Source organism: Anguilla rostrata, chromosome 10 (genome assembly GCF_018555375.3).
Source record: "Anguilla rostrata isolate EN2019 chromosome 10, ASM1855537v3, whole genome shotgun sequence".
Classification (NCBI taxonomy): Eukaryota; Metazoa; Chordata; class Actinopteri; order Anguilliformes; family Anguillidae; genus Anguilla; species Anguilla rostrata.
This window is the reverse complement of record NC_057942.1, coordinates 13,066,612-13,093,566: the sequence shown is the minus strand read 5'-3', so window position 1 is coordinate 13,093,566 and position 26,955 is coordinate 13,066,612. Positions and strand designations below refer to the sequence as shown.

The following is a 26,955-nucleotide window of genomic DNA, read 5'->3' as shown; positions in this document are numbered from 1 at the left end:
ATATTTGGGTCAAAGGCATTTTCTTCTTAGTTTGGCTCTGTACTCCACAATTTTAGATCTATAATCAAACAATTCACATGTGGTTAAAGCTGAGATTTTCAGCTTCCATTAAAATTTCAGGCCACCATAATGTTACGTTATTAATGTTATGTTAACTAAAGAAGTCATGTTTACATAGGATCCAGCCTATGTAAAGTCAGGTCACAGCAGACTGACAGGTGACGATCTGTTGGAGAGGTGTTCGGAGGTTTTCCTTTTCGTCAGTCACCTGCTGTTGAGGTCTTCCTTGGCCTACCAGGCCCTTTGCAATTACTGAACTCACCAGTGTGCTTTCTTCTTAATGATGTTCTATACAGATGCTTTTGGTGAGCATAAGGTGTGGCTCAACACTACAAAAAAAAAATGTTCTCTCCTCATTTCTCAGCCTCAAAAAATGTCTTTGTCGCAAGCAATATGGAGCTCGCTGTATACGGAAAAATTTTAGCTAATAAGTCACGGCATTATATCTGATAAATCTGACATTCTGAGAACACCCTCCAAAGTAAGGTTATGTGCTTCTACAACACACTATACTTAGTGTAGCGGCTAAAGAACACCCTAATTTCTAAAATTAACAACTTGTGATTCAAGACTTAAGTTGTCTCCAATCACTTCTGTGAAATGAGCCTCTGGGTAATAAGGGAAAATGCTTATGTTTACAGCAGTAGATCAGCTCCAAAAATTAAAACAAGTCAAAGATTTGGTTTCTTCAACTTGATCTGAGTAACTGTACCTAGTGTACTTTACTGCTAAACTTAAGACAGATAACCCAATATGGACTAGTGTAAAGCTAGCCCTCCACTTAACTATCAAGGACACTGGGCCACAACTGCTAAACCTAACATTACCCAACATTTATAGCTACCTAATTATTTTGCCGTGTTGTAATGCCATTAAACATAACTGGCCTTCATTGGTTCAGCAAAATAAACAAGTAGCAGATAAGTATTTAAAAAAAACTTTATTGAGTCTCCAAAAACAAACCTGTTAAACCATGCTTCTTCACGCTTATATTCCAAGCAACAGGTAGCCATAATGAATGTCTTACAAAGGAGGAAAAAGGTTCAAAACAGCTGTACAGTTTTTAAACAGTTTTAAAAGGGTCACAAACAAAAACTATCGCCTTTTCTGGAAAATGTTTCCTCGTCCCATTCCACCACGTCCTCGACCTCTTGCAGCCACTGAAAGAAATTAAACAAATGTCAATTATGCAATACACTATGTAAAATGTATCCTTGGTAAAACTGCAAATAAATGAAGCACAGCATAGTAGACTGACATCTAAAAAAAAACTAATGCTTTCCAATGTGGCAGCAAAATGCTTCAGACTACACCTTTTTCAATGGTCATTACAGATCGCATCTCTCTCACCTTGGGCTTTGAGAATGGCTGCTTTCCCTCTTCCTGCTCCAGATCCCTGGTTCTTATTCTTCATGCTCTTTAGCATGGGCGCATTCTTTAGCATGTCCGGCAGGATCAGGAATCGGATCTTGCTTCCCCGGATGTAGACCTGTTCTAGCTGGGCCACACGTCCATCTCTGTATGTCACTGTGATGTTTGCCATCTAAGGACGGAAGGGGTTTAATTATAATTTAACAGATTTTTAAATGTACTTGTAAATCAGAAATGAAAACTAGAAGCAGTCCATGACAAATTTACTTAAATCAACTAATTCAGATTCAGATTCTTTAATGACCACACAGCCAAGGCTGGTGGAATTTGTGAGCGGTACAGAATAGTAAAAACAACAGGGTCCCAACATTTAACGCCAACATGACAATAATTTCTAACAATACAATATGGGACATCCCAGACAATTTAACACAATACAATGAGGCATCATAGACATTAATCTCTATTAATTTAAATCAACAAAAAAATGTAATGATCAAATTAAATTTAAATGGACCTCTGGCACAGCACCTCAATTACGAAATGTTGTTATAATTAGTCACTTCCTAATACTGAGTATAGTTCTTGCTGTAGTGTTGAGTTGCATTACCTGACAATTCATATTGTCCTCTGCTTCTATGAGTTTCCCTCTGTACACCTCGCCAGTGTTGGTCTCACAGGTCACAATATGTCCCTCTGCTTCGTGCAGGACTTTAATAGGCACGCCGATGGACATCTTCGCTGTTAACTAAACACTGAAAGAAGATATAGGAAAGTTGATCGATGAAAGTTGAAAAAAACCCTTTGGATAACCAAAAGAATAAAAAGTGAAAGGACACCTGCACTTCCATAAGGCCGGATAGGATACCCTCTCTTCAACTCGATGTTTAGAACGCGTACTCGACCACCCGTTTATGCAGAAAACAACCGGTTTAGTCATTAGCTACAAACAATAGCTGCGACGAGTTGTGTGAAACCAGTACGATGTGTTTTATGGATAACTATGCCGAACCTTATCGGGCCTTACGCGTTTTGTCGCCATTAAAACTAAGCAATTCGATGTCTCGCTGATGCATAATAGTTAGTTGTTTTAGATATTCGTGTTATCTGTAAAAACACAATTCTAAAAACAGACGGCCAACATTATATACTACTTTTGTCTAGGCCACTCAACTGAAAAACAGAGAAATAGCCGCCGCGCAAACCGACCACTCAGTCATTTGGTATGCTTTAGTCACTGAATAAAAGATGGCCTCGTAGTTTTTTTGCATTTTACGAGCATCTTACAAAACCAACTCAGTATACTCCGTTGAGATCCAATTCAATGTATTAGGAAAATCAATCGACTTTAAAACGATATTAGCGTTAGATAACAAACTAACGACGACCAAACAATAAACAACCCTAGCATTGTTGCTAGTGCTCATGACTACCGTTCCATTCATTTCTGTACTAAAGTTCTTTTTTCAGTCTTGGACTAGCTAACATATCGCCATTGGTGCATTACACTAATGTGATCAACGGAAGACTATATCATAACACAGTACTTACCTCCTTGATATATTAAATATTTTTTGGAAGATATGATCGCAGCCACTTCGTAGAACACTGCTTCTTAGCTAAGCGTGCTATCAACGCAAAGACGTATTTTCCGCCACCCAGAATGCACTAGCTACTCCGGAAGTTATAAGATTATTTCCGTTTATAAAGATTTGTTTTTTTATTCTTTCCGCGTTAGCTAGTATCATTAGTAGTAAAATAGGTTATACAATTTAAATAAATTAGGCGACACACTGTCTGAAAATATCGCTAGCTAGCTGGAAAGCAACACACAAATCGAATTAAGTATGTTAAGGTGAAGTATTTTGCATTATTGCACTAATGCTGGCAAGCTGCAAGTTCCCTAAATCACAATCAAATTATTACACGAAGAGCAGTCTCAAGGGTCAACGCGGAATTCACGTGTTTTATTAATTCGTTGGCAGTTTTGTTCAGTGATCATTTTACAAGTTACCTTATTCGCAATCACAAGACTTTAATCTTTTCGACAAACTAAAAAACACACCCATGTTTAGGGCGAGGCCATTCGACCATAGTTCTGGCAGGGGCAGTGTTGCCGAAACATACCTTCCAAAGAGGAAGTTGCGCAGCCCCCTCCCTCGATAGGCAAGACACAGCCTAGCCACAGAGTTACAAGTAGCAGACAACGGGTCTGTAGTTTGTGACAATGATACCGGGGTTAGTGTTCAAACAACATAGGCAGATAATGTAAGTTAGCTAGTTTACTAGCCGACTTGGTAGCCGTTTGGCTCTCAAAGACTTCATGAGGTACCCGACGGGATTAACGGGGACAAGACAGCTGATCTACATTAAACGAGCGACAAATAAAAACGTAACAGAATGACAGGTAGGAATACACACCAATTGAATTTGCATCAACGACTATTTGGTTGCTAGTTGTCACTCAACGTTAGCTTGATCGCTAGCTAACTTGATATGATGCCTTGGATTTGAAGTGGATGTAGCGAACCTTAGCCCAGTTAGCTTGCTAATTGATCGTTAGCTAAATTACCAGTATCCCCTGCGAGCTAGCTAACTTGATTGCTGGCTGCTACCTAGCTAAGTATGTCACATATTTAATATTTACGACGTTACATTGCCAGTGTTAACTAACATGTATCCAAGAGTGCACTTTCAGCTACTACCAGTACCAGCTCAAACAAAACAAAGTAGCTAGCTAGCAATATTTATCAAGATTTTTGGCTAACCAAATTGTTAGTGTTAGCTACTGATTCCTTCTCGCCTTAGAAGTCAGAAATGACACACAATGCTGAATAAATGGATATCTAACATGATCAACGTTACTGCAGTGTTCTTAAACTGAGTGCATACAACCTGCCCAAGGGTTTAAGAGAGGGAATGGAGGAGGGCTACTAGTCGATGGTTTTGGACTGAAGATGTTTACAAGGTTGGTTCTTGTGTTACTAAAGTCTGCGTCAAATCACTGGATAGGCGACCAGTATTCCTCGAGGAGTTGACTTCAAATGGCAACGTGTACGAGCAGAGGACTGCAGAAGGGGTCAAGTCATTTGTTCAAGATTTAACTGGTTGTTTCCCCTCTGCAAAATCCATGAGCTGTTCATTCTAACGTTGTGGTCATATTTTTTTTAATTTGACAGATGATGTCGTTCTGTTAAACGTACCTGTCATCCGGCAGCTGTACCACTGGGACTGCGGCTTGGCTTGTTCGCGAATGGTTTTTAAGTAAGTGTTTCGTCCAGTTCTCTGACTGGATGAACTTCATTTTCTGTCTGTTAGAACTCCTTATTTGGACCTGGTTCAGCGCTATCTTGGCAATTCAGCACTGCCACGGTGCTAGGAAAAGGACACAATGGTATTTTGTTTTTCTCAATACTGGTTAAATATTTGCGTTTGATTTTTCTGTGCCCTTGAATTTGTTTTTGCTTATGTTGTTAGTTTTGGATAGCTAATTGTAATCATGGTACCACCTGACTTGTGTATTGGGAGACAGTGGGCATGGGTTCATTGTGTTCTGTAGGTACCTTCACCCTGTGAGTGAAGAGGACTTCCAGAGTGCTTGTTGGGAGCTAAAGCTGACAGAGAGTGTGTGGACAATCGACTTGGCCTACCTCATGTGCCAGCTTGGAGTCAGACACCTGTTCTGCACTCAGACGCTGGGTGTGGACAAGGGCTTCAGGAACCAGGTAAAGTAGCTGATTATGGACATATGTTGGACTAGAATTGTAGTATTGTGTTAAATAGACCTGTCACTTTAAGGTTTCAGGCATGCATTTTATAACAACTCGTTATACCCTTCAACAAGGTATTTTTTAGAATGGCTTCGTTATATTTGTCATATGAAATTTATGTAAGAATTTCTGTTTGGCAAATAAATAATGAAATGTCTGTGTAGCCACGCTAAAATTTGATGTCATTTGTAGTAGTCATTTATGTTTGCTTTGTTTTATTGATAAATTTGTGAAATGTCATGCACCTAAAAAGTATGATATGCCTCATAAACTTGAGTGCTTTTACTGGGTACATTCCTTTGATTTACAATGTACAGTTTGTCTTAAGATAGGCTGAATATGGGATAATTATATATTTGATGGACTGTGCTTAAAGAAGGCTTTCAGTTTCACCTTCCAAAAAGTGACCATATTTTTAGTTGGATGTTCATTGGTGGTTTCTGCAGTGCACATTTCTGTAACAAATGTTTTATAGAAAGGGGGGAAAAATCATGTCAATCATGTGAGAAACGCAGACTCACTCTTCTCACACTCTTTTCAAATCTAGTCATTCTACAAAAAACATTTTGAAACCGAAGAGGACAGAGTCAACGAACTCTTTCTAAAAGCTGAGAGCAAAGGAGTGGTAGTCAAGAAATGGTATGAAACATTTTTCCTTCTCTCTCATGACACCTTATTTTATGAAGGAATAAGATGTATTTCTAGCCTATATCCTTCCTATCAATTAAAGGGCACCCTTGACAGTACAGGAAACCCGTGCAGGGGAAAAAGATGTATTCATATAGCCTGCAGCCAACTGTGATTTTTGTTGTCCACATTTAGTGAGTATGGTCCAGGCTACTGATGATGCATGTGGTAGTCGACACTCTCAGTGCTGGAGGGTTTTGCAAAGATGAGGCTCGCTTAAAACAGTGTTTGAGCAGTCCAAGTTAATCAAAGAAATTAAAGGTAGGGGATAATAAATTGTCATAAACAAGTGAGTAAATGCATGGATATTAAGCACTGCACTGTGACATCCCCCTTCCCCAAAGCTCAGTGACCATCCAGGAAATTCAGAACCACTTGGTTCAGGGCCATGTGGCCATCGTGCTGGTCAACGCCGTAGTGCTGGTGTGCGAACTCTGCTCCACACCAGTGAAGTATTGCTGCTTCCTCCCTGTGGGCCAGAAGTGCTTCTGCAGGAAACCCGAATACCAAGGCCACTTTGTGGTGGTGTGTGGCTTCAACAGCGGCACCGGCTGTATTTTCTACAACAACCCCGCCTACTCTGACCGTGAGTTCCCGCCTGAAACGTATACAAGTGGCACGGGGGATAAATATGTCACCGTGACACTTACACTGAGAGCAATTTTTACACTCAGACCCTTCTCACCTCTCATTTGTGCAGGGCTTCATTCTTCTGATTAGTGGTATCACAGTTTAACTTTACTGACAGAGTACTTCAGAACCATTCATAGGTCTGAAATGCAGTTTTCTCACCCTCTTGTGTGTGTGTGCATGTGTGGTGCATTTGTGCTTAACAGGGGTGTGTTGCACCAGCATCAGTAATTTTGAGGAGGCCCGCATGAGCTATGGGACAGATGAGGACATTCTCTTCGTCTACAAGGACAGCTGATTTGGGGGCAGGCCTCTGGAGCTCCGCGTCAGGTCTTGCCATCTTCACTGTGAAAGCGCGGTGTTTTTTATTTTAAAAGGCTGACTGTACCAAGAATGTGACACTGTGCAATTTTTCACCTCTCCCATTTCCCTCAGTACAAGCCATGTTGAATTAAGCAAATTAAGGGATAACTGTTTGAAAATATTTAAATGAATTTATTTTGTAAAAGAACTGAATGTAGAAAAAAAGATGAACTGTTGCCATTGTTTTGGTTTTTATTTGCTACATGTTTACTTTGTTGAAACTATTCGTTAACAAGGAAGTGCGTGATTATTTACTTCACCTTTAGTAAGCAGATGGCGTGGGCTGGTTTGTAGACATTAGAAAGACTAACAAGGATGTGTTATGTCCATGCTTTGCAGTAGATCCTTGCGATTTCTGACCCGGAGTGGTGGTTTTGCACATAAGGGTGTACATTGGAGGACTGCCCATAATGGGCAGCACTAGGATTTTATTTATTAATAGTAGATTTTGATTTTGATTTTTTTTTTTTTTAATGGGTTGTCTATACACTGCTTTTATTTTTCAAAAACAAATTCATTAAGTCATTTTGGTATTTACTTGGAGTATTCTAATAATATTGGGGAAAGAGGGAGTCCGTTTCTTTTCAGTGCTTCAGGAACTGTTCTTAAAGTCCTCACCCTGTGGTGACCGAGTAACCGTGGAAAAAGGGGCATGTTACTTTGCAATATAGCTGGACTTGGGGTCTAATTAAAGGGAAAGATGGGACCCTTTATACCCGTAAGAATAGAAGCCCAAAACTAGATATACCACTGAGGTCCATTCCTGTGTGCCAGATGTCAAATGTGACTGTGTAAATGAAAAGGGACAGGGTTATTACAGTCACTGATGTCAGCTTTTTCCACTTAAAAAAATTCAGTACTATTCATATGTCGATTTATACAAGCTGAAATTAGTCACTAGCAATGGCATGCTGGTATGATAAATGCAAGGCTCTACAGTTTATCAAACGTAAGGTTTAGCAATGCAGGTATTATTAGGAGCGATGCTGAGAATAAGTGTTGCTCAGATCTATTCCTGGGGGTACAGTACATGGAGTGTGCTGTTATTTGCACCAGCTAACATTTCAATTAATTGGCTTTGATTTAGCAGTTGCTTGTATACTAATCTGGATCTGACATGACGCACCACCGATACATATTAGCTGTCAGTTCTTTGTTCCAGATACAGGATGTTGGAAACGTGTGTATTCAGATGTAATTAATCAATGTCATTTCTATTAATTCTTGAGTCCATTAAAGAAGTCCCTAATGGACAGGTCTTCTACTCATTAAGTAGAGAGTTGTCCAGTGGAACGTAGAACAAGTTGCAAACCATTTACGCACAATTGAGACCGCAGCATTGAATTTAACTGTTAAAATGTGTTGAACAATTGTACTCCCTTCAAACAAAAAATTAAAACATTTAAAAGTTTTCAGTTAACAGCCCAGTCAAATCCAATTATTTGAGGGCTCAACTGAAACCAAAATGTGAAAACTCAGTGGGTCAATTGCAGTGTGCTTAGCTGGAGATTTAACCTCTAGACCACAGAACTGCAGAACAACTGGAACAGCTATCCGAAGCTGAGAAATAAGGATTATCTGTTCCAGTTATAATACAGATCTGTGTTTTAGAGGTTTAAATAAGCACACTGTAATTGACTCAGTAGGTCCCCAACATGGGATTTTAAACGCATGACCCTTTAACTAGAAACGTTGTAATCTCCCACCTATGGTCTGTCTGCAGTACTGAATGTAGCCACCAACTTCACAATTACCTAGGATTGAATACCAGTAAACATTTCATTAAGCCTGACAAGTAAATACAACTTCCGGCCAGTCAGACACTTTTTTTCTTATTTACCACTAACATATATTTCAGTCTCATTTGTGTGCAGAATTATTTTACTAAACAAGGGCCCTGAAATTCAGAATTGCCAAACAGAATTTGTGAACAAGAATAGCTGCATTCTTCACAAATTCTCCATGACAATAGCTAAGCATGACGCAATTCTGAAGACCTTCATTAAGCAGTGTCACAAACCCTATTATAATATTCTTGCTGTTGAGGTATTTAAAACTCAAATGTAATGGATATACACTGCCAAATGTGTGTCAATATAAAATGTAACCATTAATTCTGCTGTTTGCTCACATGTATTTAGATTAAACCAAGTGTTGGTGTGCAGATATTTGCTGGGGTTGAGACTCAAAATGTTCAGTATTACAACATCTGAAAGTTGGGAAGGTAACTTGTCGTACTCTGGTGGTATCAACTCAAACCAGGGTGCCTGACTAAGGTCAGTCCAGCTGTGGAAGCTTCTCTAGTACCCTGCATTGCTTTCTCCCATGCTGTGAAGGCTAACCCATTAGCAGAGACTGCTTGTATGTCATCTAAAATCCATTGAAGCCTTGTGATTTGAACTGGTTCAGTCCACATTCAAAATGTATATCCAACCTTCAGAATTTAAGATGAGTGAGAATGCTACTGCTGTTAAACCCCTTTAACCATCAGGACCCTCTTTAAAAAAATCATGTTGACAATTTCATAATGTGTACGGTGCTAGTTGTTATAAGAAATGATATCTCAAGGGTAAAGGTATTGCACTACATTTTCTTTTAAATGCCATCCATAACTGAGTGTCATCCAATATTTAATGGAGATGTTCCCCATCAGAATCTAGGGGTATGATTAGTTTCCAATAATTCCTGCTTGTGCATTTTTTTGTTAAGCACATGAGGGATATTTTAAAATGGCAAACTTTATTTTTATGAAATATAATATTACATTTATGTTATCAATAAAGGAAAGTATGTTATGTACATTGCTTTGGCTGAGTATTTATTTATTTGGGGCGGAAGGGTGACGTATTAGGGGCTTATCATAAGCAATGCCAAAATTTTATTTTGGGAGAACGTATATTTTTTTCTCTTGTTTGCATTCAATAAAAAATGATTAAAAAGAATCCAGGAATTTCAGAATTGGAAAAATCCTATGGCTGCAAGTAAGTTCAGACAAATAAAAATGTTTAAATGGATTAAATATGACCAGCACCTCAATATGTTCAGTATTTCTTTAGATGAGAACAAGTGGCAGTATCACCAGATTCTTAAGTCCTCCATTAAATCTTAGAATTTTCATATGGTTGGAGAAATGCAGGTTTTTTTTCTTTTTATTGGCATCCATAACTTGGAGTTTATACTTAAAAACATCTTCTAATCCCCCCCCCCACTTTAAGGAAAACATTGTGCAATTTCACAGCTAATCTTATTCTCAGGCATACACACACCTGGTTGTCTCATTCGAGGTCCATTCAGGCACCATTACTGTGCTAAGAGCAGTGATGAACAGTTATTCCTTTACAATGTTTGGTTTGAAGTCATCCTGAACTGCTTCAGCGAGCGCCTGTGCATATGCATCATACCTTCCAGTCATCTGCAAAGACAATGCACAGAGAACATGCTTCAAGGTACCTGGAGCCAGAGCCAAGATGGCTTCCTCCAAACTGCAATTTATCCAGGTTGGTGTTCAAGTCTGCTGCCCTTAATTCATCTAATGTCACCCATTAAAGATTGCTGAGAATTTAGAGACGTTTTCCACAATTATACCAGCTGATGAGACTCGAGCAGAATGGGAAGGATGGGACCAACACGATGGACCCTCATCCCTTTATGGTTATTGTATGAAACCAATTATGTGTACACCACAAGCAGTTTAAGGGCACTTCTCCACCTTTCTTCTCACTAATCTTGAGGTATATGCCAGCCTCCAAAACTCGTGTAACAAATATGATGACAGAAAAAATCTGGATGGAGGAATCGAGTAACTGTCTCACCTTGAAAGCCCACTTGTCGTTGATCTGCCGATTAAGGTTCAGGTCCAGCTCAGCCACTAGGAGCCCATCGCGGGTTCTGGAGAGGCCTGGGGAGCGACTTCCGTCCGGTGCAGCCACATAGCTGGAGCCATAAAAGTGGCCAAAGTCCTTGTGAGCTACAAGAGGTGAAAAAGAACCCTACAGTCACAAGTGGCCAACAACACTTCCACAAAGCAGGAAGATTAGAAGATTAATTTTCCAGTAACTCTTGTCCTCTAATTTTGATTTAAAAGTAAATGTATAAGCAAACTCATTTGTGTGTGTGTGTGTGGGGGGGGGAGTTTTACTCATTGAAATACTTTGCACTAAATGTGGAAATGATATGGGTACTGAACAGCTCGTTTTGGTGAAGTTACAAATAAAGGTGCATTTTCTGTTCCATGCACCTCTGCCATAAATGCATCTGAATTGTATTTTTTATCAGTGAGCACTTCCCTTCATCCTCATGTGGTGCATTGGATTCAAGCCTGTGTAATTCTATAGCCAAAGGCTGCATGCTCTGCTCACCACCTTATGCAATGATAATGAGCTCTGTGAGGTTAGCACCATGCTAGTTTTCAACAGCTGTGTTCACTGTTGTCACGGTCATTATGGGTGTGGCGGTGTGCGGTGGAGCAGGGTTCAGATGCTAAGGCATCATTAATAAGTGAACAGCGGACAGACAAACATGATGTTCTCGATAATTGACACTAATCGCGGTCTGGGTGGAAGCCAGGTCCGCTCTCAGGAGGCTGTGCTTAGGGGCCTTTGTTCCTTCATCAGAGGTTGGAGCCACCTGCTGCCTATATTTCCTTTACTTTCTAGGTAGGTAGGTAAATTGAAAATTCAATTCTCATCCGCTGTGATGACCTAGGGGATTACACTGGGTAGAGAATTCACTGGGTTGTGTGGCCAGTGAAAATGTCAGGCTCTTCCTTCCAAGCATTAAATTGTAGCTAAGTACTGGATGACATATAAATAAAATGTAGGCAGGGGGCAGTGTGGTTAAAGATTTGAACTTTGTTGGATTCTCAAGGTTGCCCATTGTACCCTTTGTGAAGGTACCGTGCTCATCCTGAATTTCTTCAGGATGAGCAGAGCTGTTCAATACACATGGAAGTTTGTATATTGCAGTGGATATTTATTCAGAACGAAATATAATAACTGATAGTTTTCTATAATTAACTATTTTATTCCTAATACTGGTTTTCTACTGCTCCTGGTCTTAATATATTCAGATACACCCAGAGTATTATGTTGATTGTCTTTCACATGAGCTACACTATATGACCAAAAGTATCTGGACATTTGTTTTTCATGGTTTGGGCTAGGCCCCTTAGTTCCAATGAAGGCAAATCTATAGCATACAATCAGATTCTAAATGAATGCTTGCCCAACATTTTGGGGAAGGCCCTTTCCTGTTTCAGCACGACAGTGCCCCTGGGCACACAGCGAGATCCATATAGAAATAGTTTTGTTGAGAACTGTGTGCAAGAATTTCACTGGCCTGCACAGAAACCTGACCTCAACACAATCTAACACCTTTGGGATCAATTGGAAAGTCAACTGCAAGCCAGGCCTAATTTCCCAATCAGTGTTCGACCTCACTAATTCTCTCCTGGCTGAATGGAAACAAATCCCTACAGCAAAGCTCCAACATCTTGTATAAAGCCTTCCCAAAAGAATGGAGGTTGTTACAGCAGAAAAGGGTGGACCAACTCCATATTAATGCCCATAATTTTGGATGGGATGTTGACTGTCAGGTGTTCACATACTTTTAGCTATATAGAGTATTTGACAGCATCAGGGGAATTCTCACCTTTCTTTCCATCTGCAGAGGTGAACTCATTCTTGAAATGTTCCTAGATGTGGAAAATTGTATAAAAGAAAGAAATTCATAAGTCACACAATTCTTTGCACCCACTGTTGCCGTAATCATACTTTTCTGCATACATAATTGACTTTGAAGCATCACTTAAATTGGGGCAAGGCGGCAGACTGTGAAATAAAAACTCCTGTAGAGGGCAGCGTTGAGTGTAGCACTGCTGCTTGGCGTGCTATAATTGTTTTGCTTTGATACAAATCAGACTTACGCTGTTAGTTTGTTGCATTTTATACTGGGTTCATAGGTTTCCCATTGCCCAAACATAATTTGTAGACAAAAGTCATGCTGTCAACTGTCAACTGTTATTTAAACTCACAACAAAAGAGCAATTTGTGATTAATCCAGGGACAATGGTGGAGAATTAATTACTTGTTGTGCTAGTATGATTTTGAATTTTTATTTGACATTCTTACCAATTAAGGAGGATTACCATTTAAGGAATGCGTGACTGTCAAGACTGCAAGCAATTTACAATGTATTGGCTTACACTACAGTCCTCAACAAAGGTGTGCTGCTACCAGAAGGCGTAGGAGAAAGCACGCCCTGATGCTGTTCCAAGTAAAAGCAAACCGACAGGTAAAATCAGTCAGAATCTGATTATATATCTGGATTCAAAAATTCTCTATTGCAACTCTTCTGCACAACACATAAACACACCTTATTTCACACAATAGTTATAACAAAATTTTTCATTTAAAATGATAAAATCAAGTCAGGTGTGTGAGGTAAAATCTTCAGTGTTTGCTTAAATGGTTTTATTTGTTTTCTGTAGCACCGAGGAACATGGGTATTAAACATAATAAATAATTCTACTACTAATTCTATCTAGAAGGTGACAACATCTGCCTTCAGCTTATAATACATATTTCTCATTTTTTTCCTGTAGCCAGGTGATATTGCATTCTCACTCATAATGAACTGCATCTAGGTACTCTTGGAAGGCTGAGACCACTCTTTTCAGATTGACCACAGTACGTACTGTACTGTGCCAAAGGGATGTGCCCACTGCAAACACATTAGACTTGGAATCATTTTCTTCATGCAGTAGGTGGAGTGAAGAAAATGCGCACTTTGTTTTCTCAACTGCTTCTTTGTATTCACCTTGTTGGTTTTATTTTGCACCTTTTCACAATTCATATTTAGATCTGTAACAGCCAAATCACTGCCGGTGTGCTACACTAGAACATGGAGGAAACTAACTAGATTAGACTACTGTAACAAAACTAAGCAAATCTTGTAATGGGTCAAGTAAGGTTCCCTTTGTGTGCTTAACATTTTTTAGCTCTTTTTTGATCCAAATGGTGCTTAGTTAAGGTTAATCAATATTTTGTTAATCAATAAAGCTGAAAGGTTTTGGCCCTTCAACATACATACATCCACCATGTTAACCTAATTGTTTGGTTTGTGTTTATATCTATCAAAATGTTCCCACTAAGTTCATCCACTCAGTAACCCTTTGAAAGGTTTATATAGTCTGTCTAAGAAAACATTTTCCCTGTGTTGTAATTTCTCACAGGGCCACCCTTTGCGTCCATTCATGGGTGGGACAGTGAGACGTGGGACAATCACAAAGTTGCCTTCATATTAAAATGAGTTTCCCAGATGCATAGTAACACATATTTGTGGTCCTTGGAGGCTCAGTATGAGGAGGACCATGTGACAGGACAGTGGGGAAGATGGAAACAGTGCTCTGTGGAAATGGTCAGTTTGGTCCTGGACCAGACGTCGGTATGAAAAGGCTTACCCACCGTGCCAACTCGATTGATTGCACAGGTGAAGCAGTGGTTGGCAATGGCTGCATTCCTCGCCTCAATAGGCCACATGGGTTCACTGCAAATCAACCACACATGATCACAATTAGCCATGCTGTAGATTCAGTTCCACTTGACACACACAAGCAAAAGAGATGGCAACCGGGACTGGAGAACGGGTCAGTCAGGAAAAGCAGCAGAGCCCATCTGCAAGTGCGATCCCAAGCTATGCCTTTTGTTGACTATGACAAGCAGCCTGAAGCAGTGTTACAAATTCAGTCTTACCCTACTAAGGTTGAAGTAAGGTTGGTTGAACACTGCATTGGCTCTTCCCAGCTACATACCAGGTGCCTACAGTATACCATTTAACCAGTGAAAGATCTGACTCTCCTCCACCTGGCATAGGCTACAGTAGTACTGAGTGGCCTGAACCTCTGGAGAACAGTCACTGGGTCACGTGCGTTTTTCAGCTGCAGTGTTCCTTGCTTAGCTGTGGGCAGGACAGCAGACTCCAACGGCACAACTGTCAAACTGTCAATTCTATTTTTTGGGGAAATAAAAAATCAGGAGGAAAAACAAACTGTGTACCCAGAATGACTAAATTCAATTAAAATGGTAAACACACGGGTTACTTTGACGATGGATAACGTTATATTACAATAAACTAATTAACTAATTATATAAACCATCTTCTTTCACTAAATTCAGGTTGCTTGCCTCCACAAAAGTACTGAAAGGCAGCAGGTTATGTACCCAAAATGAGCACTGTCAAGGCAACATTACTCACAAGTGCTGCAGCTATCTCCCCCACCTCAGCTCCCCCACTGTTGCGGAGGGATTGAAGATGATCTCTGCTCCATTCATGCTGTACATGAACCAGTTCAGGGGGTGATGGCGCCCGTAGCAGATGTTTACGGCGATCTTCCCAAACTGCGTCTGGAACACCCGGTGACCGGTGTTGCCCTCCATGTAGTATGTGGACTGTTTTTCGGGGGAGATGAGGCAGAGCACACCTTTACCACAGGGTTTGTACAGTTAACATGGGAGGGGCTAAATATCAGTGTCCCGATACGTTATAACCTCCATCCATCTTTAGGAATAATTAAGACTGATGCTTCTGTTCTGTCCTTTTTGCTATTAGCCATTTTAACTTAACATCGTATGAGAAGAGAAAACTAAATGAATTGTTACATTTATCAAGTAATCAAGAAAACACATTACAGTTATATAGAAATAATGTATTTGTATAAATGCTCTATTTCTTGAGAGACTCTAACAAATAAAAGCCCTATGTTATCTTACTTGCCTGAAGGAAAATTATTCAGGGTAAACAGCAGTTTGCCATCGTTGGCACCTGAAGGATAATCACTAAAAAGCCAGCAGCTCTAAAAATGGTGCTGGAGCTGATAGGGAGGAAATAAATGTCTGTCTGTAAAAGTGAAACATTGCCCAAGCTGAGGAGCTTGTCCATTTCTCAGTGGTGCACATTCAAGGTGAAGCATCCAGGCCCAAGTCATAAACAGTTACTACAGCCACTGCCAACGTGGTCACAGTGATCAATGAAGAGATGGAATGTATATTAGGTATGCGTTAAACATCTATAAGCATCCGCTAGGAAATGTCTAATGTCTTGATATTATACTTAAGACAATTGCTATGTTTTGATAGATCGACTACATGTGCTATCATGAGCATCGTATTAACACGTCAACCCTTTCTTGTGCCAATCACAAGAATACTGTTACCCAGGTAATGAGCGCTATTTATTAAAACATTTATCGTTTTTTAAACCTATTAATTTTCATGACAGCAGGACAAATACGAGTGGAGTATATTTAGAAGCGGTGTTCAAATAATGGATCATTACATACATACTACAACTGCTTTTGTCAATCCAGCCAATATAGGTCAATTTTTCACCAGGACACTCTGTAATAACTGGTGTACCGTGGCCTGGGACACAGCCTTGCAATTATATGAGCCCATGAATAAATGTTTTGAGGCTGAGAACAGGGCATCATGGATTTGTCATGTTTAGTTAGGCTGAAGCCTGAAACAAATATATTTATAACGAATTGGGCGGTACCAGGGCATCAATAGGGCCTTTTCCCATTGTTTTAGAAACAGCTCATTAATACACAGTTCTTATGTCTGTCTCTCAAACAGAGCGAACCAGATGTCTTCATTCTCAGCTGTTTTTAAAGGGTGATTACGCAGTAATTCATAAATATGACTGCGGATTATTCCGTGAATGAATGGAACATTATATCATGTACACTGTGGGCTTCCATTGTTTTCAAATTTGGGCGCTTACATAACTTCCAAAATTTCTGAGCCATGTACTGTACATCAAAAAATAACAGCAAGAACAGGACATGAATTATACTGTGGTCTGTACACACTTTCTATAGGATGTAATCACTGAACTCAGTTCAAAGGTGTCGGGTCTCTGTTGTCTGTTTTACTGAAGCTATCCTTTGCTACTCTGAAAGGCAAATAAAATTTAGCCACAAACCATTTAGCCATAAGGATAATGAACTGCAGTAATTACTTTGTTTTTCCTTTCAGACAGCTTTTTACTATTTAAATCATACATAATGGGTTAAAGTAGAAAATGAAAACAATGATATGATGGGACCCCTGGTCTTTGTTCAGCTAAAAGTTCTTTAACTAGTAAACACCTGGGGAAAAAAATGGTTTTGTTTAAACCAATTTTTATCCATAAATCATCTTTACTCCTGATCTGGAATAGTAAAAACATAAGGTTCATTAAATCTGGACTGAAGTTTTTCTAAAGATTTTCATGGTAATACAAGAGCAAAGATAATGGCACAGCTCAGAACAGAACCCAAGACAAAACAGAAGTCTTATCACTGGAACATATTATAAGGAAAAGTCTGTGCTTACTTCTGGAAAGATGATTAAAGGTCAGATTCCTCTTTAGGCCCACAACATACTGTACCACCAAATGTTCATATATGGATTTATGACTGTGCATGGGGTGTGCGGAGATGATCAACTGAAGCACTTTCAGGGTGTAAAATGTGCTGACAACAGTACAATTCTTACCATTGATCTTCCCGAAATGAAAGGGCATTTGATCTTACAAACTATGGAGTGGGGAGAGAGAAGACAGCTTACAGACCATAGCTGGAGGCTAACTGTTAGAAGAGTGTGCATTTACAGGAACAGCACCATGGCCAGGCCCCCAAATCAAATTTCATTCAGGAGACCATGTCTACAATTAATTTAAAGGTGGGAGCTTTTAGATGTCATAGTAATTAGCATCAACACAGCATACTCCCTGGGAGAAGGCAAGAAGCAACTAGCAAGGAAAGCGACTTATTGTCCCAAGCTTAATAAATCCTGACTGTGACAGCATTAGTGGAAATGTCACAGCCATCTCATTAACCTGCTGAATCTGTACGAAAATAGCGCCTTTCCTCCTGCCGCCACCGTCACTGCTGGGGCTGTCTCTTTAAGTCCACGCACCACATCAGGCCTGGTTTTCCTGGAAAGGTGGTGAGCGTGCGTCTGTTCCCGCACAGTGTATTTATCTCAAGGTATCACAAGCACAGATCAGCACTAGACCAATCAATGGATCCAGCTGAGAGTGACTTGCGGTACTCAGCGGTTCTCTGCCCTCTGCCACAAGGCGATGCGACACATTCTGTCCATACAGCACTGAAAGCTGTCCAAAACCTGAGGGTTTCATGCAAAAGAGCTTAGAATGAAAAGGCCGTCTTCAAACCTTTCTCCAAGGCCTGGATTCAATAAAAAAAATCTGCCTTAGTGTGTGTGAAAGGTCTTGCACGCGGGGGCTGTACAGTTGCTTATTTGTCTGTTGCTGTTCTGTTTTTGCTTCACACAGTGCCTGCTCAGGGAATGAAGATGCGGTTTACAGTAGATAACAGCAAAATCCAGGCTAATGCAATCAGCTGGAAGTCACTCATTTCCACTGTTGCCCAAAAAGTGAATATGAACAAATGCTCTGTGGGCTCTGAAACAACCGAATAACCGTCAGTAAAGCATCAAGACCGCACCAACCTCATTGAAGTCACCCACACGAGGGATGTGGTTCTTGCGGGTTTTGCCCAGGACGGCCCCAGAGTTCGAGACCACGACTGCCGTGTTCCAAAGAGTGTCTCCGTGGACCTCGTCCCGCTCCAGGATTGGCGACACCACCACCATGTTGTATTTCTTTGCCAGCTACACCCAAAGACAGAGGGCAGGTGAAATTGTGCTTCTGACACAGTGTCCATGTAAGGGCAGTTCGGCACACCCAAATTTTGGCTCTTAATGCACAGTAATCAGGCCCACATCAAATAAAACAGTCTGCAATCAATCACCCTAGCAAGAGTCCAGTGTAAATTCTTAGATCCGGGCCACAGGATATTGACGTGAAAACATTTCCTTTCCTCTGCAAAAACATTTGGGCAAGACCAGCCGTAGTGTACTTTTACACACCTTTGTGCTTCATAAAACATGACCTGGTGAACCCTGTACTCTCACCTCTTGGCAGAAGCGAGTAGTGGGTCCCTCTTCAGCAGACTCTGCAAACTCTGTCCACGGCATCTTCTCCCGGGTGCAGAAGGCAAAGGGCATAGCTGTGGACAGCAAAGAACCACCTCTAAAGCCATCTACAGAGCAGGACAGACATCTTCTAGTCAGCCATGCCTGAACCTCCATGGCCTGAACCTTGTCTGATGGCAGTCAGCCAATCCTTAACTGGAAAGATACTTGGAATAATTTTTTTTGCAGCTGAAAGTGCCAAGGAGTACACAGAACTTAGCTGAAGCAACACAATGTCTCCAGTAATACATGAGAGTTTCAGTCATACTGGTTTATCTAAAAGAAAATCAACATTGCACAATATTGTTTTATGTCTCCCTAAATACTTTTTACTTAAAGTGTAATAACTCGGAATCCTCTCGTAATCAAACCATATCTGACATGCAGAGATCCATTATTATGTTACTTAGTCAATGTAATAGTTACTGCACAGTGTAAAGTATTTCATGATTAGTTTGCACTTATGCAACATAGTATTTTAGGATAATAATGCATAAAGTTTTACTGATAAGCATGTATGATTTTGTCTACCGTTATAATTTCTCATTTTTAACTTCAGGTATATATTAAGGCATTCCCAAGCAGAGCGCCTGCTTAATAGTGGTTTAATGTCTTTTCACTATCTTCAAATAATGTTTTACATTGAATGCAGTTGGGTTAGTGAAAAATCCTCACAGAACGTCACGATAAAAACTGACTGAAGTGGCTGCTTGTTGATCTGTTTAACAGGAGCGGCAAGGTTGGTTGCAGTAGGGAAGGAATGGGGCTTGATGAAGTAGATAGCCAGAGCACGGGACCATTCTTTCATCATAACACACTCAAAATGTCATCGGCAAGCCTAAGCAAACAAGAGAATGGATCCGGCCTGCTGTGCTGATGTGTCGGTGACCACTTGCGGAGATAAAAAGACTGTTTCTGTGCATACCCAGGGCAATGTGTATGAAAAACAGCATTCTCCAAACAAACGTTTCCATATGCACATCCGACTGAAAAGATGGGCATACAATCACAGGTTACTTAAGGTCAGTAGTAGCACTTCTACAAAACGTCTGGAGACATTTGTTGTAAAAAAATTAATAAATAAAAAATAATAATTCAAGCGGTATAAATCACTATAGTAGGAGAGTGCAACTCCAGAAAGTTCACTATGAAGTGAAGGACACTCTCAACCAGCCTCTATCCATTTGGACCCTGAATTGACCGAGCTTAATGACTGTAGCTGAAAATAACAGAAAGTAACTGAAATGGCATGTCCCTGTCCATTTTGAGAAGCCAAGACCACATTCCTTAAAGGAATTTCTGTAATTCCCTACTGTGGTTTTTAAAGAAGTAAAAAATATTGGGAATGTCCAAGTTAAATCAGACTTCTCCTACCCAGACATTTCTCACATCTATACCCAAAGGAAAGTACAAATGCAGTGCGTGTGCACAGTGCAACAGCACAACAAAATGCCAATATTGTAGACATCCAGTCGGGAAAGAAATTTCCTATTACGGGAATTCCTATTTACTAAAATCTCTTGCAAAACTACATGTCATATATTTCATTTCTTGCCCCTGTAGTAAAACACGTGGGGGAAAAATAAGGAGACAACTGAAATTATGGATTGCTGAGCAGTGAAGTGCCACTGGATGCTGCAATCTCAACTACCCTATAGCTGCACATTTTGTTGAGGCTAATCACTCTGTCTCCTCCCTTAAGTACACAGGAATTGAGCATGTTACCTTCTTGAGGAAGTGATGTAGACACTCGTTTGCTGCAGAGGGAGGCTTTTTGGGTATTGTAGGATACTGGCTCCTAATGGACTGAATGTTGATTTTTATATGAAATCAGTTTTTTCAGCTTTGTACATTTATAACTGTGGTTTTCAGGTATGTATTGATTTAATTAGGTTATAGTAATGTGTTGTAAATAAATAAAATATATATTATAAGGTATGAATACACATGTACACACACCTGTTGTTTATTCCACTAATTTCAAGGATGTCTTTTTCTGGTTTACCTCATATCTGTGACCCTGACGAGGGCATTATGAGAGCATTTAGTGTGCCACTTCCTTTTTTCTGATTTTGCAGCAACTACTTGAATGTCCAGTGCGTTGCATTATATGGCCCTAACATTACATATCTCCTTGATGCTTTTTTTTTTTTTTTTTTTTACTCAATGTTTTTTTGGTCAGTGCGTTAACATTCTCACCATTTTGTCATTTTCAACACTGCGATCAGTTTTCCGATAATTTAAGAAGAGGGATATAATTTTCCAGTAAAAATTGAATTATTTGTTGTTGTATTACCCTGGAAAACACCCAGCGTGGAAGGGTTCTGCAAGAGTCTGACTGTAAATGGTACAATGCTAAGTTTAATTTTATTGATGACGTGCTGATCTGAGTGTGCTGGAGTGGGCACTCACTCCAAGCCTCTTGGAAGCAGACGATGTTCACCCCACACATGGCGGCCACCTCCACCATCTCGCCCACCCTTCTGTGCAGGGCAGTGATCTGCAGAGGATAAAGCCACAGTGTGAGTCATCTGTACTCTGCACCCTGACTACTAAAGTACTGTACATATGTTCAAGGGAGAGATTACCTTCCACGGTGCCATGAAAATGTATTTGCCCCTTTCTGATTTACTCTATTATTGCATATTTGTCACACTGAATTGTTTCAGCTCTTTAGACAGAATGTACTATTACAGAATGTACGAACCTGAGTAAATACAAAACACATTTCAAAAATGATTTCATTTATTTCATGAAAAAGTTATCAAACACCCATATCACTCAGGTGAAAATGTAATTGCTCCCTTAAACTTAATAACTAGTTGCACCACCTTTAGCAGCAATAACTGCAACTAAATGCTTCCTATAATTTCATATAAGTCTTTCATATCGCTGTGGAAGAATTTTAGCCCACTCTTCTTTACATAACTGCTTTAATTCAGACAAAATGGTTGGTTTTCAAGCATGAACGGTTTGTTTGAGGTCCTGCCACAGCATCTCTATTGGGTTCAAGTCAGGACGTTCACTAGGCCACTCCAAAACTTTAATTTTGTTTCTTCTCAGCCATTCAGATGTGGACTTGCTTTGGTGTTTTGGATCATTGTCTTGCTGCTTAACCCAATTCCGCTTCAGCTTCAGCTCACAGACAGATGACTGGACATTCAAATTTCTTTGTACAGAGCAGAATCCATGGTTACATCAGAATCATGGTTCCACGGTTCCTTCAGTGGCAAGTCATCTAGCTCCTGAGGCAGCAAAGCATCCCCACACCATTACACTACCACAACCATCCTTGAATGTTGGTATGATGTTCCACTTTTGACTTATCAGTCAATAGAACATTATCCCAAAAGGCTCGAGGATCATCCAGGTACTTTTTTGCCTTTGCAAAGTGAGAGGAGCATTGATGTTCCTCTTGGTTAGCAGTGGTTTTTGCCTTGCTACTCTCCCATGAATCCTCACATTGTAGAGTTGAGAACGCTGACCTTAGCTGAGTCTAGAGCGGCCTGCAGTTATTAGGATGTTTTTCTGGGATCTTTTGTGACTTCCTGGATGAGTTGCTGCAGCGCCCTTGGAGAAATTTTGGCAGGCCAGCCACTCTAGGGAAGATTTTACCAGTGTTCCAAGTGTGCTCCATTTGGAGATAATGGCTCTGACTGTGGTTTGGTGGAGTCCCAGAGCCTTAGAAATTGCTTTGTAATCCTTTCCAGACTGGCACATGTCAACAACTGTTTTTCTCATCTCTTCCCAAATTTCCTTTGATTGTGGCATAATGTGCTTCTTGAAATTTTGGGGAGAGTTCACAGGTTCAATATGAGTGAGGTTTAGATTCAACAGGGCGTTTCACATGGGAGATATGGTGATTGATAACTTTTTCATGAAATAAGTGAAATAATTAAAACAATGTGTTTTGTGTTTACTCAGTTTCTCCAGTATTACATTTTGTCTAAAGATCGGAAACCACTCAGTGTGACAAATATGCTGAAAACACCAATAATGGCCTTCACATGCTCTAATGCGTCAGTACTATGAAAGTGAAGAAAGCAAACAAATGTCGTGATAACTCAGTGGGTACAGAATATTACTCAACATTGAACCACTAAAAAATGGTACTGGGTTCAGTACTTGCCTCAAAGAAACAAGCTGCATTTTCCCTGAGGAGAATGATTTTTAGAGATGCTATGCTGTACTATTTCCTCTGGAAATGGCCAGTTCTTTGAAAAGGCACATACTGTACTGTAATTATTATCCCTTCAATAATTTGCCAAAGCTAATAGAAGTGATGCAGTACATGGCAATATAAGGGCATTTCAACTGCACAACCTCATCAAGTTAACTGAATCACCAGTTACATGAATACATTTATTGGGGTACAATGGCCAATAATACATAATTTTACATATGCGTACCTTACAAGACGCCCCAATGTTAGGCTTTGTGTGGTTTTATGTTAAATACTGGACATCTTCGGACACTTTCAAGTTACATTGCACACACTCATCCAATTGTCACATATCCAAATATGATCATTTTCTCAGCAGAGAACCGTGTCTCTTTCAGGATGAAACACATCCACTATTAGGATAGACTATAAAAACCAGCCATTTCACGCAACAGCCCACAGGCAATGGTTAGGGGTTATTGTGGGGGTGATGGGAATAATAAGTTTGCAGGGCTCCAATTTCCATATTGCAATCATGAAATATGCCCTTGGAAAACTGTTATGTAATGGTTTGTGCAGGGAACATGTTACCTAACAGTTTGTCTGGAACATGCACAATTCTGAGCACAAAATACCACACTGTATGAAATGCATTTCATTCCAAAAAGATTGAGCATACTGCTCCTCTTCTCCATTTTTTTTTATTTTATTCATGCCTTTAATACACTTTTCCTTTTATCAGAACAATAAAAAGTCCTCTTGTCCTTGGTATTCAGTAGTTAACAATGCCTATGATGTTTATGAAACTCAAACTCAGGTTTTTCTCTCTCATACACAGTAGGAGAGAAAAGGGTTCATATTTTTGTATAGTTCACTTAAGGAAGCAGGTGGAACTGCAGTATTCTTTTTTCAGCTTGGTAGGACAAAATCCATTTGGTATCACATTATATGCACAAATTTGAGTGTCTTTCAAACAGCACCTCAAAAGTTTTAGCCCCCACATTTAAGCAGGGTTAAAAAAGGGTTATTCACAGTTCCTCTATCCTGTGCTTTCCACTGGGACAAATGGCCAGAATTACAAGATGCAGAGAATTATAGACAGGACCTGAAGCTAGTTTCCAGTGGACTCTGGAGTCTGTGGACCCATTCTGAACAGAAAATGTAATCATTCAGCCAGCGGTCAATCATTCACAAATACTGTCACAAATACACCATAATATGTATAATGTGAGCTCCAAAAGTATCAACCCTAAACTTTCCCAGGTAACTTAGTAATTAGCCCACAGTCCCCACAAGTCCCACTCATTCCATTACTGCAGTCTACAGGAGGAGGTTTTCCACCATCTTACTTTCACAGGGAGCGCCGTCGCCAGACTCCCCCAGAGGCCATGTTGCAAAGTTTACCTGCTCCATGACGGGGGCGTCGGTGGGCAGGACGATGGAATTCTGGATAAGCCCAACACGGACAACACGCGGCTGCCTGAGTTGTTCGCGGCCAGCCTCAAAAATGCACCCCTTGAGTTCGAAGTCCCGCTCCAAGGCAGCGTCTACAGCAGACTTCGACAGCTCCAGCTCCCTACTATTTAAAAATAAAAATAAAGGAAGTCCCACTGAGACAGAGAATCTCATATCTTCCAGTGAGCACATACAACATTCATGCAAGCTAGTCAGCACAGATAATTAAGTACACAACCTAAAAAATAATTGCATACAGTGAACTAAAGCCATGCGCACAATATAGGTGGATTTATTCATCAGTAAAATGGAGATGGACACTAGTTTTCATTTTTAACCATTCTCACGCAAATACAGAAGGGCTATAAATGTGACTGCATAGCATGCAGACCAGCACTACTCCTGCAGGCCACAGTGTCTGCAGGTATTTGCTCCATACATGCATTACATCACATGCATTTCACAAATGAACTTACTTCCTGAACCAAGGAGGTAAAATAATTAGTGAAATTGGGAGGTGTTGTGCATGGTTGGAGCAAATACCAGCAGACCCTGTGGCCCGCAAGATACTGAGCGCCGCTGATGTAGATATTCAATCACAACATTTTAAAAGCCATAATTTGCCACAAATAAAAGTTTTTTATATTTACTTTTATTTATTTGTTTGTTTGTTTGCTAGTTTGTTTTATGGTGGATCCAATTAGGCCCCAATTTGACTTTCTAAGTTATAAATGAGAAAACACCTATTAACTACTCTTAGTCACTCATCCAGTCGAGGTACAAGAAATAATAGAAACATTTAAATTCAGATTATTTTAATGGCGAAGAGGTTATTTTCAATTGATCACTGAAAGACAGTGCGCGACATCCACTACACAATGCACACTGTGGGTGAAAATACTATTGCCATACCATAGCCCTGATGTTGATATAGAGTTGGAGTATACGGTTCAATCCGCGCCGACCAAAGTCCACAGTATAGCCTAACACAGTTTTGTAGTTTAACAAAATGGTTTCTCTACATTTTGACATTTTCTTCACAAGTCACCAAACAGGTATAAGGTTTACCTTAACCTATTAATGTCCAGTTTTTTCTAACATACAATCATTTGCACACTTAAAAAAGGAGTCGTAGGGACTTCGGCAACTTTAGTTACCCTACGGCTTAAATGGGTAAGAAATCTATTCGTCTGAATTTCTTGAAGCCTCTGACTGAATTTTCCATAGGCATATGTCAAGTTCAGGTTTGTAATTGCACCAAAATTACTGCGCAAATTATTTATTATTCGTAATACAATAACAACTATCGTATTGTACCCTGGGACATGTAGGCTAGTATAAGAAATACAAGAGCCGATTTGTGACTTGCATTAGTCTCCTTGCATGCTACTTACTTCGTGTCATTCCCGAAAAATATCCGCCTAACGTTTTTCAACTCATCGGGAGGGATATATTTTTCCAATGTCTTCTCCAAAGATTCAAACTGAGACCCAGCCATTTAGAAATGTATTTACTAGATTCGCTTTCTACGTCTCACAACCTTCCTAGCTACTGCTGGGTAAGGGTGCCCTGACACGTGCGGGTTTATCCACAACTAGCAGTTGACCTCCCCCTCGAACTATTGGTTGCGCGCACGGAGCTGTTAACCTTTTCAGATGTTTTACGTGAACGTGAAATGAGGAGTGAAAATGACAGATTACAGAAAATCATGCGAGTGTGTATCTAAAATTCGCTTAATCCCGTTCAAAAAATGTAGAAATTGGATAGGACAGTCTAGCCATTTATTTTTAAAATTTGTCTTTAATTTATTTTCTTTTAAGCAAATGTAAACCTATTTTCCACACATAAATTAATTGTCAATTATGTTTTACTCAACATGCCTGAAATGCCGCAACACTTAAATTATCTGTGGGACCTTGATATCACTTCAATATCCCTACAACAAGATTTCTACCCACATGTTAAAATGGTCTCCTGACAACTAGGACTTCAAACCAAGGATACTGCACTTTCAAACATGAAGCTTTATTTTGGAGCACATTATTGAATGAATGATGCATGCAGTTAGATCATTGTACAATTTGATACATTCTTAATTAATTAAGAAATTTACACAATGCCACATTTTTCATGGCAAAAACCTCCAGTATACTGGGAGCTAGAATATGAAAAAATGTATTGGAAATACAATTTCCTGTATGGCTTTTCATCAGTGTTCAGATTTGTATATGTTTGACCAAACAAAAAGGTATAATTTTTATTCATTTATTTGATTAAAAGATTTTCTCTTTACTTTTGAGAAACTGTTCTGTTCTTTTCTTGCCACAACATTCTATTAATCTTTACCTCTGTCCATAAAAGTTGATCACTGATCCCTGAGTCTAGAAATTTTTATAAAGCATGTTGCTCAAATACACAA

General features: G+C 39.8%; 3 protein-coding genes across 11 annotated transcripts; 1 reads left to right on the top strand and 2 right to left on the bottom strand.

Annotated features, from left to right (window-relative positions):
• Positions 1–981: 981 nt before the first annotated feature.
• Positions 982–3,699, bottom strand: snrpd3 (small nuclear ribonucleoprotein D3 polypeptide). Of its 2 annotated transcripts, none has more exons than XM_064354231.1 (4): positions 3,559–3,699; positions 2,042–2,186; positions 1,411–1,603; positions 982–1,220 (listed from the first exon to the last, which is right to left on the bottom strand). In XM_064354231.1, the coding sequence occupies exons 2-4, from the start codon at positions 2,165–2,167 to the stop codon at positions 1,156–1,158; spliced, it is 384 nt and encodes a 127-aa protein (XP_064210301.1). In that variant the 5' UTR covers positions 2,168–2,186; positions 3,559–3,699; the 3' UTR covers positions 982–1,155. The 2 variants fall into 2 exon arrangements, with proteins under 2 accessions (XP_064210301.1, XP_064210300.1); XM_064354230.1 differs by lacking the exon at positions 3,559–3,699 and adding an exon at positions 2,983–3,134.
• On the top strand, positions 3,697–9,680 carry gucd1 (guanylyl cyclase domain containing 1). 7 transcript variants are annotated; one of them, XM_064354226.1, is made up of 7 exons: positions 3,859–4,054; positions 4,302–4,399; positions 4,611–4,695; positions 4,964–5,156; positions 5,749–5,840; positions 6,233–6,474; positions 6,725–9,680. In XM_064354226.1, exons 3-7 carry the CDS (start codon positions 4,685–4,687, stop codon positions 6,814–6,816), a joined length of 630 nt encoding a protein of 209 aa, XP_064210296.1. In that variant the 5' UTR covers positions 3,859–4,054; positions 4,302–4,399; positions 4,611–4,684; the 3' UTR covers positions 6,817–9,680. The 7 variants fall into 7 exon arrangements, with proteins under 7 accessions (XP_064210294.1, XP_064210293.1, XP_064210296.1 ...); XM_064354224.1 differs by lacking the exons at positions 3,859–4,054; positions 4,302–4,399 and adding an exon at positions 3,697–3,838 and having other exon boundaries at positions 4,991–5,156; XM_064354223.1 differs by lacking the exons at positions 3,859–4,054; positions 4,302–4,399 and adding an exon at positions 3,697–3,838.
• On the bottom strand, positions 9,526–26,164 carry upb1 (ureidopropionase, beta). Of its 2 annotated transcripts, none has more exons than XM_064354222.1 (10): positions 25,931–26,164; positions 24,486–24,657; positions 21,332–21,419; positions 18,860–18,954; positions 18,395–18,556; positions 15,159–15,328; positions 14,345–14,426; positions 12,531–12,573; positions 10,694–10,848; positions 9,526–10,293 (listed from the first exon to the last, which is right to left on the bottom strand). In XM_064354222.1, the coding sequence occupies exons 1-10, from the start codon at positions 26,032–26,034 to the stop codon at positions 10,210–10,212; spliced, it is 1,155 nt and encodes a 384-aa protein (XP_064210292.1). In that variant the 5' UTR covers positions 26,035–26,164; the 3' UTR covers positions 9,526–10,209. The 2 variants fall into 2 exon arrangements, with proteins under 2 accessions (XP_064210292.1, XP_064210291.1); XM_064354221.1 differs by having other exon boundaries at positions 24,486–24,660; positions 25,931–26,162.
• Positions 26,165–26,955: the final 791 nt, after the last annotated feature.